We start from the raw sequence: 11,897 nt of genomic DNA, 5'->3' as shown, positions 1-11,897 counted from the left end.
TATTAATGGCACCTGTTTGAACGTGTTATCAGTATAAAAAAGACACCTGTCCACAACCTCAAACAGTCACACTCCAAACTCCACTATGGCCAAGACCAAAGAGCTGTCAAAGGACACCAGATAACAAAATTGTAGACCTGCACCAGGCTGGGAAGACAATCTGCAAAAGGTAAGCAGCTTGGTTTGAATAAATCAACTGTGGGAGTAGTTATTAGGAAATGGAAGACATACAAGACCACTGATAATCTCCCTTGATCTGGGGCTCCATGCAAGATCTCACCCTGTGGGGTCAAAATGATCACAAGGACGGTGAGCAAAAATCTCAGAACTACACGGGTGGACCTAGTGTATGACCTGCAGAGAGCTGGGACCAATGTAACAAAGCCTACCATCAGTAACGCACTACGCCGCCAGGGACTCAAATCCTGCAGTGCCAGACGTGTCCCCCTGCTTAAGCCAGTACATGTCCAGGCCCGTCTGAAGTTTGCTAGAGAGCATTTGGATGATCCAGAAGAAGATTGGATGTCATATGGTCAGACGAAACCAAAATATAACTTTTTGGTTAAAACTCAACTCGTCGTGTTTGGAGGACAAAGAATGCTGAGTTGCATCCAAAGAACACCATACCTGTTGTGAAGCATGGGGGTGGAAACATCATGCTTTGGGGCTGTTTTTCTGCAAAGAGACCAGGACGACTGATCCGTGTAAAGGAAAGAATGAATGGGGCCATGTATCGTGAGATTTTGAGTGAAAACCTCCCATCAGCAAGGGCATTGAAGATGAAACGTGGCTGGGTCTTTCAGCATGACAATGATCCCAAACACTGCCCGGCAACGAAGGAGTGGCTTCGTAAAAAGCATTTCAAGGTCCTGGAGTGGCCTAGCCAGTCTCCAGATCTCAACCCCATAGAAAATCGTTGGAGGGAGTTGAAAGTCCGTGTTGCCCAGCAACAGCCCCAAAGCATCACTGCTCTAGAGGAGATCTGCATGGAGGAATGGGCCAAAATACCAGCAACAGTGTGTGAAAACCTTGTGAAGACTTACAGAAAACGTTTGGCCTCTGTCATTGCCAACAAAGGGTATATAACAAAGTATTGAGAAACATTTGTTATTGATCAAATACATATTTTCCACCATAATTTGCAAATAAATTCATTACAAATCCTACAAAGTGATTTTCTGGATTTTTTTCCCTCGTTTTGTCTGTCATAGTTGAAGTATACCTATGATGAAACTTACAGGCTTCTCTCATCTTTTTAAGTGGGAGAACATGCACAATTGGTGGCTGACTAAATACTTTTTTGCCCCACTGTACGTAAGCTACTAAGATGGCGCTGACAGGTAGGGCAGCCGTGCTTCCACAAACAGTTCGCTACACCCACAATAACGTATATAACCATGTATTTGAAATAGGTTGTAACTAGGGCCCAATGGTTATAACACATGGACAGTAAGTCCTTCTGTCCGTAACTATGATTCAATTAAGAAAAAGTGCCAATTTGTAAGTCCTGCTTACTGGATTAAGTTTCTTGCAGTACATTTCCCACAACAACCAAACTAAAGCCTTATTGACTGATTACCTTTCTGTAAAGTTAGAGGTATGCATCGTATATGACTGGCTGATTAATTTGCCTATTTCTAAATCAAACGCCTTATCAATGTTATTTTCAAAAGCCCAGTCATGACACTTGACCCCCTCTTGGCCCGATGCCTAGCATTGGCTTCTATGTCCTATTTACGAGACGGTTCTCGCCCTTCTGAGGTGCGTGACCAGTGGCTGTCATGCATCTTGAATGGTGAGCATCTGGGAACTGGAGGGGTCAAGTTCAAAAGTGGGGGGAGGTGACGAGTGTGTCTAATAGGCTGTGGGTGAAAACAGAAGCTGTGGTTATTGCTACAGTCATGGCTGGCGATATGAGCTGCGTCCAGTGCTTGTGACAGGATGGTTGAAGGGACCCAACTCCGGGGGTCACTCATCATCCAGTTCTAGAACTTGACCTGTCAGGTGACAGAACCTAAAATAGCCCTGCAGAGAGTATATAGAGGTCTATACGCAGGCCTTGGATTTCAGAACAGGACTTGCCCCGCTGTCTGAAACATACAGGACACTGCACCACGAGAGCCATTGACAAAAGAAGAAAGGCTTTTTTGAAGGACATATCTTAATTCAATTTCATTTTTGGTTTCCTTTTGGTTTATAATTTTACTGCTGAAAAGGAATGCAGATTTTCATCTGAAGTTTTTATCTTTGAACAAGACTTAATTTTCTTAAGGATGAAGTACTACCAGGACCCAGTCTGCCAGTCCAGAGGTATCAAGGCTTATGGCCCCAAAGAGTCCAGCAGCTCTTCTTGCGCCAACTCTTCTCCACAGATCAAACCAGTCCGCAGCGTCCACTTCCCCAACGACATCGTGTTCCAGGACTACATCCGGCAGGGCGAGCTGGACAGGATCAGACTCTTCATCAGAAAGAGGAGGGTCAGCCTGGAAACCATCTACCACTCTGGTGAGTCACCATGAAATCAGAACAAAAATGAAACCATTTTAATCTATTCAAAAGCTGGAAGCATCAGAAGTATCTTCATGTTCTGGTTCGATTTCAACTGGGCATAACAGTTCCAAAGACGTGCTCATTTGTAATCCCTCCAGTATTGGTGCAATGACTTGTCTCTGTAGCACGTGCAGTAATGGAGTAATGCCTCGGTATAAACTGTTCATTGAGTGTTTCCTTCAATGTCCCTACAATTAACCTGTACTGATGCTATTTGCCATCCATTCCTATCGACTGCTCTGCAGGTATGGCAGCGATCCATGAGGCCGTCCTCTCTGGGAACCTGGAGTGTGTGAAGCTGCTGGTGAAGCACGGAGCAGACGTCCACCAGAGAGACCAGGAGGGCTGGACACCTCTCCACATGGCCTGCAGCGACGGATTCCCTGACATTGCCAAGTGAGTCAACGCTCCTAGCATACCCACAACTTCTACAGTCACTAGCTTTCGTTTTTTTATCCACACACATTAAGCGAGGTCAGTGGTCTCTCGCACAAGTGGGACTTCAGCCGATGTACTATTAACATCAACTTGAACCCTTGAATGCTCTGACTAACTCGTATTTATACTGCTGGCCATGTCAATACAGCATCCCAGCAGTTCAGGAATTCAACGCACTTCAGGATAGGTGAAGATTCCGTTTTTTATGTCACTGGGACACAGCTCACGCCGCCGGTTTACAGTGTCAAGTGCTTGCAAGCAAGACAAACCAAAACACGCATTGGCTGAATTTTGAGTAGCCCTCGTACGCCAATCGCAGTAAGCTACACTGAGGATCTGCCACATTCCTCTAACCCTCTGAAGAGTCTCACGTTTAACTATCTCTGCGCGGGCACATACCATTTGGATACTTTCTTCACTGGCTGAATGCTTTTTTTCTGCTTCTCCCACTAGGTACCTGCTTTCTATTGGCGCTGACCCTCGGGCGGAAAACGAGTGTGGGGAGACACCTGCCGATCTCATCGACTCAGAGGTCACGGGGGTTCGAGAGCTGAAGGGGCTGCTTGGGGTGGAGGACGACTGAGCTCTCCTCCTCATTTAACTTTAAAACTCCACTGAATCTTCAGTCTCCTTCCTCGCCCAGGCCTCCCGGTTGACCCTCGACAATGGAATTAAATGGATAGATCGGTAGAACATTGTCATTCTGTGCCCTCCCTCCCTTGTAGAGGTCCTGGAGACATATATCTGGTCTGGTGGGAGGAAGGCGGCCTGCCAACAGTAGATGGTTGCCTTTGAGAGTGAACTGAACTATTGCTGGAAAGTGGCTCCTTCAGGCAATCTCAGCAGGCATTGCTTTGTAATGCTGTTTGCAGGTGCAGAAGTTAGCTTTTGTACTTTTTTCATACAGGGTGAACGTAGCACAGAAATGAATTAGATAGCAGTCTGGTAATGAGCTTTTTGAAGTACTTTATATCGTTGATGTGTGAAAGCTTTTTTTGGAAATTGTGAAACATGGATCTGTCGTTGTCCTCTGACTCATAGGGCCATTCTGAAATGGGGCCTACTGCCCACCGCAGTAAACCAATGTGATAGGTCAACTCTACCTACTGACAGCGTTTATTGTTCAAGGTTTGTCATTTACATCATACAACTTTTCAATTTGAAAAACGAAGACTGCATATGTACCACATGAATATGTACATTGCACTTTACCTCTATACATGTGCAAACACCACTGGAATGGCTAATTGTGCGTTTACAATTGCTTTTACGATCACAGCTGAAACTGTGTGCAATCTATTGTGGTTACAACGCTTTGGAAATAATTGCCTTTTATACATTTTTTCATTAAAATAGTTTCATATTAAAACAACTTAGTGGTGATCTATTCGTCTTTATAAACTACTGGTATGAGAACTTGACAAAACTGTTTGAAGGGAAAGAAAATGTATTCTTTTGACTTTCATTTCAAACTACAGTAACCAAACTTGGTTCCAATTAACCTTGGTGGACTAAGAAGCACTTCTAACATTGAAGCAAGGAACAGTTCCCGGTAGGCCGGCTCCGGCCGGGAATCAAGTTAATGATTGTTAATTGGACCAGCTCTCTGCAGGAAGCTGATTATCCATGCCTCTGCACAATGAGTACTGTACAGTATTGGCTGAGGTGCTGGTTTCTGATGGATTTAGAGAGACAAGTAGAATTTCGGCATGGGCGGCTGAGAAAATCAAAAGCCAAGTGAGGGTTGTGCTTTAAGAAAATACCCCCATCAGTATTAAGAGTGGAAGTTTCCCGTACAACACATATCTAGCATCAAACTATCATACCCCTAATGTATTAGTGGACTGTATGTAGCTGATCCTGTAGAGTAGTTTGAGAGAAGTTGCTATGTACTTCAGGTGGGGCTCTACTTTTGGTTTGTTCCGTGTGGTCTTGACCGTCAAAACAATAGAGCATATACACAGTGAACAAAACATAAGGAACGCCTTACTCATATTGAGTTGCAACCCCTTTCGCCCTCATAAATGCCAACATTTGTCAGGCATGGACTCTACAAGGTGTCAAGTGTTCCACAGGGATGCTGGCCTACAAAAAAATGTAAGTGCTTTTGAATGGGGTAGTAGGTGCCAGGCGCACTGGTTTGTGTATAAAGAATTGCAACGCTGCTGAGTTTTTCATGCTTAACAGTTTCCCGTGTTTATCAAGAATGGTCCACCAGCCAAAGGACATCTAGCCAACGTGACACGACTGTGGGAAGCATTGGAGTCGAAGACTTACATTTTTGGTCTTGCCCATTCACCCTCAAATGGCACACACACACAATCCATATGTCATTTGTCTCAAGGCTTCATCTACACTGATTGAAGTGGATTTAACAAGTGACATCAGTAAGGGATCATAGCTGTCACCTGGTCAGTCTGTCATGGAAAGAGCAGGTGTTCCTAATGTTTTGTACACAGTAAATCTCAGGGGCTATTGATACCAATTCAATTAATTTGCATTGATGAATCATTGGTCAGCTTGTTAAAGAGGAGAATTACTCTCATACAATGTAAATAACCGAGTTTGAGAAAACCACTATATAAATGATCAGTACAGTAGCAGGTCAAGATTAAATCCTAATCACATATTTATTCACCCACCCCTCCACATAATACAAACAATGACAGCCTCAGAGAAGAAAGAAAAGCAGCTGGAAATGTACAACAAAAACATGTGTATTCCGAAACACTAGAATCCTCTGATTGTGACGCATCAGTCTATTTGAAAGGCATTCGAGTGATGTTCTCCAGATGAGCTCATTCTTTGAACTTCCACTCCTGCCGACACATGGGGCACTGCTGCTGGACCTGCTGGGAGTTGAGCCATTTGAGGATGCAGTGCATGTGGAAGCAGTGGGAGCACTGGCCCCAGACCAATGGGCAGTCATCTCCAGGAACCTTACCTGGAAAGTAGACATTACGGTGCTGAAAAGTCTCCCCTCAATAGAGTGGATAAGTGTCCATATAGTCACAATGTTGAACACGCCATGATATCAAAAAGAACAATTTATGCATGACCATCAAGATATGAATGTATCAATAGACATACAGTGCATTCAGAAAGTATTCAGACCCCTTGACTTTTTCCACATTTTGTTACATTACAGCCTTATTCTAAAAGGTATTATTTTGATTGTTTTCTTCATCAATCTACACACACATGCAGATCCTCTCAAGCGCTGTCCGGTTGGCTGGGAGCGTTGCTGCACAATTATTTTCAGGTCTCTCCGGAGATGTTCGATCGGGATCAAGTCTAGGTTCTGGCTGGGCCACTCAAGGACATTCAGAGACTTGTCCCGAAGCCACTCCTGCGTTGTCTTGGCTGTGAGCTTAGTAATGTTGTCCTGTTGGAAGGTGAACCTTCACCCCAGTCTGAGGTCCTGAGCACTCTGGAGCAGGTTTTCATCAAGGATCTCTCTCTACTTTGCTACGTTCATCTTTGCCTCAATCCTGACTAGTCTCCCAGTGCCTGCCGCTGAAAAACATCCCCATTGTATGAATATGCCAGCACCATGCTTCCCCGTAGTGCCAGGTTTCCTCCAGATGTGACACTTGGCATTCAGGACAAAGAGTTCAATCTTGGTTTCATCATACCGGAGAATCTTGTTTCCATGGTCAGAGTCCTTTAGGTGCCTTTGGGCAAACTCCAAGAGGGCTGTCATGTGCCTTTTACTGAGGAGTGGCTCCCGTCTGGCCACTCTACCATAAAGGCCCGATTGGTGGAATGCTGCAGACAGTTTTCCATCTGGAAGGTTCTCCTATCGCCACAGAAGAACTCTAGAGCTCTGTCAGAGTGACCATCGGGTTCTTGGTCACCTCCTTGACCATGGCCCTTTTCTCCCGATTGCTCAGTTTGGCCGGGCGGCCAACTCTAGGAAGAGTCTTGGTGGTTCCAAACTTCTTCCATTTAAGAATGGTGGAGGCCACTTTGTTCTTGGGGACCTTCAATGCTCCAGACATTTTTTGGTACCCTTCCCCTGATCTGTGCCTAGACACAATCCTGTCTCAGAGCTCTACCGACAATTCCCTCTACCTCATGGCTTGTTTTTTGCTCTGACATGCACACAACCGTGGGACCTTATATAGACAGGTGTGTGCCTTTCCAATTCATGTCCAATCAATTTAATTTATGGACACCTGAGCTCAATTTCGAGTCTCATAGCAAAGGGTCTGAATACCTGTTTTCACTTTGTCAATATCGGGTGTTGTGTGTACATTACTGAGGATTTTGTAAATGTTTTTATCCATTTTAGATTAAGGCTGTAAACGTAACAAAATGTGGAAAAAGTCATGGAGACTGGAAACTTTCCGAATGCACTAAGAAGAATATCGAGTTTGTGCATACATTCATTCCAGTGAGTTAGTAACATGTTGATGAGACGTGGAATAACTCAGTAGTAAGTTAGTAAGCAGCGTTATATAGAAACTCACAGTCTGGGCAGCAGCCATTAAAAGACATCCTGCAGATCCCACAGTTCTCATCATTGGCCATCCACAGCCAGGATGCCACGCCGTTCCACTGCTTGATTTTAACCTTCATCTCCCGTGAACCTGATGGGCACACGTTGTATGAATGTCCAAAGTGGCTAGCCTAGCTAACTACTAACGTTAGACCTCTTCACGTTAGCTTAGTAGCTAGCTACCGTTACAGTAACCAGCTGTACACAGTAGTTTAATTTCATGTTTGCTCGTCTAGAAAGCTGGTGCAACACATGATGTTACTTCGCTGTTGACATTTGGAATAACTTGCTTTTAAGTAACATGGCAAATGTATTAAGATTTTAAAATGAAGACAAAACATTTCCTGAGAGTTCCCGACACATTTAACGTTACATCCTCGAATCGGGGGAAAACATCGCCACCCATGCCCGTGGAGGATAAAGAGGTACAACACTGCCATCCAGAGCGATGTTTATTTAACTAGGCAACAAATTAAGAACTAATTATTATTTACAAAGACGGCCTAACCCGGAGGACGCTAGGCCAATTGTGCGCCGCCCTATGGGACTCCCAATCACGGCCGGTTGTGATACAGCCTGGAATCGAACCAGGGTATGTAGTGTCTCGTCTTTTCCTTTGATTTATTTACATTTGAGAACGAATTGAAATGGAAAAATCTAACAAATATTGTCAAAAATAAATATATGGTGGTCTCTTTTGACAGTACACTGCCCCCCCCCAACCTGAAAGGTACCTTTATGAATGCAATGCTGGATAGAGGCACAATACAGCAGCAGAGAGGACGTTGGTCGTGAAAGACGCGCTAAATCGAACGGAAATGGTAGAAATAATGCATTTACGTCACTTCCTACAATTATTTTTAAGCCCACTAACGTCACTCAAACTTTAGCTATTCGCCATTGATTAGCACGAAGGAACGCGGCTAGATTTTGCTACCAAAAACGTAATTATTAAAGTTAATTTTCCAATTATTTGGTGTTCTCTAACACGACAAGTGCCACCATGGCTGATAAGATGGATATGTCTTTGGATGACATTATTCAACAAAGTAAGAAAGGTGGAGGTGGCCGCGGAAATCGAGGAGGCCGCAGCCGAGGATCATCGGGTCGAGGTGGGAGTGGAGGGCGACCTGGTGGCGCTGTCTCTGGAGGCCGGACAGGCGGATCCGGGCCCATGAGGAGTCGACAGAACTTCAGCGGAGACAGAAGCGACAGCAGACCCACGCCATACAGCAGGGTAGGAACACGGAGGATCACAGAAAAAGGAGGAATGGCAGAGGCGACGACGACGAATGTTAAATAATTTAGCTGATCTTGTTAAATGTGCTGCGACACGTACGAGGTAGTTCGCAAGGTTGCTGATGGATGTGGAATTATCATCGGGGAGTGCGCTATAGGGCACAACCCAAAGAAGAAACCACTGTTCAGAAACGTTTTTTAATTTGATAATGACGTACAAAGTCGTGTTTGGCTTCAGGTCAAACAGTTGCTAACCAGCACTATTGAATGTTACTGGGAGGGAACGCTAACTAGTTTAGGTAACGTTAACGTTTTGTTCACACTCGTTGGCCACTTCAAAACGGAGCTAGCTAGCTAACACTTGTTTGTGTAGTTTGAATGCGACCTGGCCCAAATATTCACCTTTTGTCTGCAAGACGTGTACCTCGTGTTTTTTTTTGTAGTCCACAACTTCTTGATCTTATTTGTCGACTGGCGCATTATTGGCCATTAAGTTACAGATTTGTCAAATTATCAAGAATTGGGACTTAACGCAACGAAGCTAACAAAATGGCGACTTTCAAAATGGATGTTCTGTCAACTGGGCCACCATTCCTGAGCCACATTAGTTTTTTTCTTTGTTTCATATTTTGACCCAGACTGCAAAGCACAACACCCCAAGGAACTTTATTGAACTTTCCATGGTCGGTTAAGGGAAATGACTTTCACACGTTTTGAAGGAAGGATTTTTCTTTGGATGGACTTTTTCGTCATTTGGAGTTGAAGCGGAATCTGGATGCTGTCCTTGCCATCGAGATCAAGTCAGTTTTTTGTTGTTGCCTACACTGCCATTCTAATTACCTACACCACCTTCAAACCACCTGTAGGGCAGGAGCCATTTTGAGTTGGAAGTCCTGCCATATATCCTACTAGCTTAGTTTTGGTTCTTATATTCATGTAATTGTTGTTATTACGTAATATGTATGCTGTTACACTGACCATGAATCCACCATAGATCATTGTCTAAATGGTAGTGATGAAGCAAGATTCCCCTGCCTGCCTAAGCAACTGACTCAAATGTGTTCAGTCTGATCAGCAGGAGCAGGGGAACCAGAAGTCAGCAGCTGCATTTTTCTCATTCTACCTTTACAGCCCAGAGAGCTTCCGGACAAATGGCAACACGACATGTTCGAAGGTGGCTTTGGCGGTAATGCTGGTGGTGGCGGAGCAGGCGGTGGTGGTGTAGAGACTGGTGGCAAGCTCCTTGTCTCAAACCTTGACTTCGGTGTCTCTGACGCTGATATCCAGGTAATTTCTACAGTCAATCGAATACAAAGATGTCGGCCTTTTCACCCGAACCGTTGACCTTTAACATGAATTCTACCGGCCATGTTCCCTTATTGTGTGGTTTTTTTTTCAGGAGTTGTTTGCGGAATTTGGTACATTGAAGAAAGCGGCTGTGCATTATGACCGGTCTGGCCGCAGCCAGGGAACCGCCGACGTCCACTTTGAGAGGAGGGCTGATGCACTCAAAGCCATGAAACAGTACAACAATGTACCACTCGATGGTGAGCTTTAATTTGAGTTAGTTGATTGATATTATTTTGAAGCTCATTCTTCATAAAATGTGGCCATTGATTAACGCTCCTGAACCACGATGCCTAATCTTATTTTCCCTTTGCTCACAGGCCGCGCCATGAGCATTCAGCACGTCACATCACAAATCAGAGACGATAACCAGAGACGACCTTCACAGAGGTATGTGATTCTATAAGCTTTCTTTTATTTTGTCATGTATGATAGTTGTTTTCTATTTATTTTTATCTGGGGAATCCCAGTAGTTCATTGATTGTCTTTGAATCTGTTTGCAGTTCAAATGGAGGCGGTGGTGGATTCAACAGAGACCGAATCGGACGCCCCAATTTCTCAGAAAGGCGGGGAGGCGGAGACAGGCGGGGAGGCAGAGGCTCCAGGGGCAGGGGTAGAGGCGGACGTGGTGGAGGCAAACCGCAGCAGTTGTCTGCTGAAGAGCTGGATGCCCAGTTGGATGCTTACAATGCCAAGGTAAATGCATGACAGTGAATCATTTATATTCCTATAATGTATGGGGCTTTATCTTTGTAGGTAGAATATGGTCCTAATTTCAACTTGTTTTTAAATTGCAGATGGAGACCAGTTAGAATTCCCAGAAGCACTCATTTGAATCCCTCACCTCATCCCTACCCATCTTCGTCCTCTGTCGGATCTGAAGCTTGTTGACTTGGACCTGAGAAATGGACCAGATCTTTTACATGTACTGTTCTTCGGCATCATTTTAATGTGTGGATGGATCTGGCTTTTCTCCCTTTTTAATATTATGAACACTTTTTGTACCATTATTTTTGGGATGATTGTATGTTTTTGAGGGAGTTTTTTGTTGCTCTTTGCCTCCCCTTCTCCTTGTGCATAGTTGTAATAAACCTACAAAACAAACTGTTCCAGTGCATCTGCTTCTTGTTGAAGTTCTGTAGGACACTAAGGGCTGGTTTCCCACACATTAAGTTTAGTCATGGTGCAAAGCTGTTTTGGTGTAAATTCTCTTAAGAGCTCACATTAGTCATGGACTAGGCTTTGTGTCCAGGAAATTGCCCCTACACGCCTGAAAGGCACTATGGTCAATATGGCATCTGCATTGGCCATGCAGCATTTATGGTGATATAGCCTCTTCAGAAGTCAGGCCATACATACTAGCGCTTTGTGGCGCAGAGCTGTTGTGAAGTGAGTTTGTTTATTCAGGCCCTCAAGTATTGTCAACCAATCATGTCAATGAGGAGCTATATGGAGCCTTCAGCATTGTTACAAAATTTAAGGCACATGGTGATGTGGTATGGAGCTCAATTGTGCCTCTGGAAGCTCCAATAACATCACACCATCCATGTGATGCCTCTGACTACATTTTCACATCAAGCATTAATTGGATCTTTGACCTCTGGGGATAATCACGGAAAATGTGTGGAAATGATTGGGACTTCCAATGGTAGTTCACTGTGCTGCATCTATATCAAATGCTTGTGAAAAGCTAAAGCAATATTTTTATTTCACCTTTATTTAACCAGGTAGGCTAGTTGAGAACAGGTTCTCATTTGCAACTGCGACCTGGCCAAGATAAAGCATAGCAGTGTGAACAGACAACACAAGAGTTACACATGGA

The 11,897-nt window shown here is 44.3% G+C and overlaps 3 protein-coding genes across 5 annotated transcripts; 2 read left to right on the top strand and 1 right to left on the bottom strand.

The window, feature by feature from the left end:
- Positions 1–1,353: 1,353 nt before the first annotated feature.
- LOC124016099 (protein phosphatase 1 regulatory subunit 27-like) lies at positions 1,354–4,353 on the top strand. 2 transcript variants are annotated; one of them, XM_046331624.1, is made up of 3 exons: positions 1,354–2,505; positions 2,796–2,946; positions 3,442–4,353. In XM_046331624.1, exons 1-3 carry the CDS (start codon positions 2,274–2,276, stop codon positions 3,569–3,571), a joined length of 513 nt encoding a protein of 170 aa, XP_046187580.1. In that variant the 5' UTR covers positions 1,354–2,273; the 3' UTR covers positions 3,572–4,353. The 2 variants fall into 2 exon arrangements, with proteins under 2 accessions (XP_046187580.1, XP_046187581.1); XM_046331625.1 differs by having other exon boundaries at positions 1,355–2,505; positions 2,805–2,946.
- Positions 4,354–5,595: 1,242 nt separating this feature from the next.
- Positions 5,596–8,378, bottom strand: LOC124016146 (anaphase-promoting complex subunit 11). 2 transcript variants are annotated; one of them, XM_046331680.1, is made up of 3 exons: positions 8,224–8,378; positions 7,461–7,580; positions 5,596–5,932 (listed from the first exon to the last, which is right to left on the bottom strand). In XM_046331680.1, the coding sequence occupies exons 2-3, from the start codon at positions 7,567–7,569 to the stop codon at positions 5,787–5,789; spliced, it is 255 nt and encodes an 84-aa protein (XP_046187636.1). In that variant the 5' UTR covers positions 7,570–7,580; positions 8,224–8,378; the 3' UTR covers positions 5,596–5,786. The 2 variants fall into 2 exon arrangements, with proteins under 2 accessions (XP_046187636.1, XP_046187635.1); XM_046331679.1 differs by lacking the exon at positions 8,224–8,378 and having other exon boundaries at positions 7,461–8,137.
- LOC124016145 (THO complex subunit 4-like) lies at positions 8,350–11,184 on the top strand. The gene is made up of 6 exons (XM_046331678.1): positions 8,350–8,726; positions 9,860–10,015; positions 10,128–10,275; positions 10,396–10,465; positions 10,579–10,771; positions 10,873–11,184. Exons 1-6 carry the CDS (start codon positions 8,493–8,495, stop codon positions 10,885–10,887), a joined length of 816 nt encoding a protein of 271 aa, XP_046187634.1. The 5' UTR covers positions 8,350–8,492; the 3' UTR covers positions 10,888–11,184.
- The last annotated feature ends 713 nt before the right edge of the window (positions 11,185–11,897 follow it).

The sequence above is a fragment of the Oncorhynchus gorbuscha genome, linkage group LG26 (genome assembly GCF_021184085.1).
Source record: "Oncorhynchus gorbuscha isolate QuinsamMale2020 ecotype Even-year linkage group LG26, OgorEven_v1.0, whole genome shotgun sequence".
Taxonomy (NCBI): domain Eukaryota; kingdom Metazoa; phylum Chordata; class Actinopteri; order Salmoniformes; family Salmonidae; genus Oncorhynchus; species Oncorhynchus gorbuscha.
The sequence above is the reverse complement of the archived record's forward strand: the minus strand, read 5'-3'. Positions and strand labels throughout refer to the sequence as shown.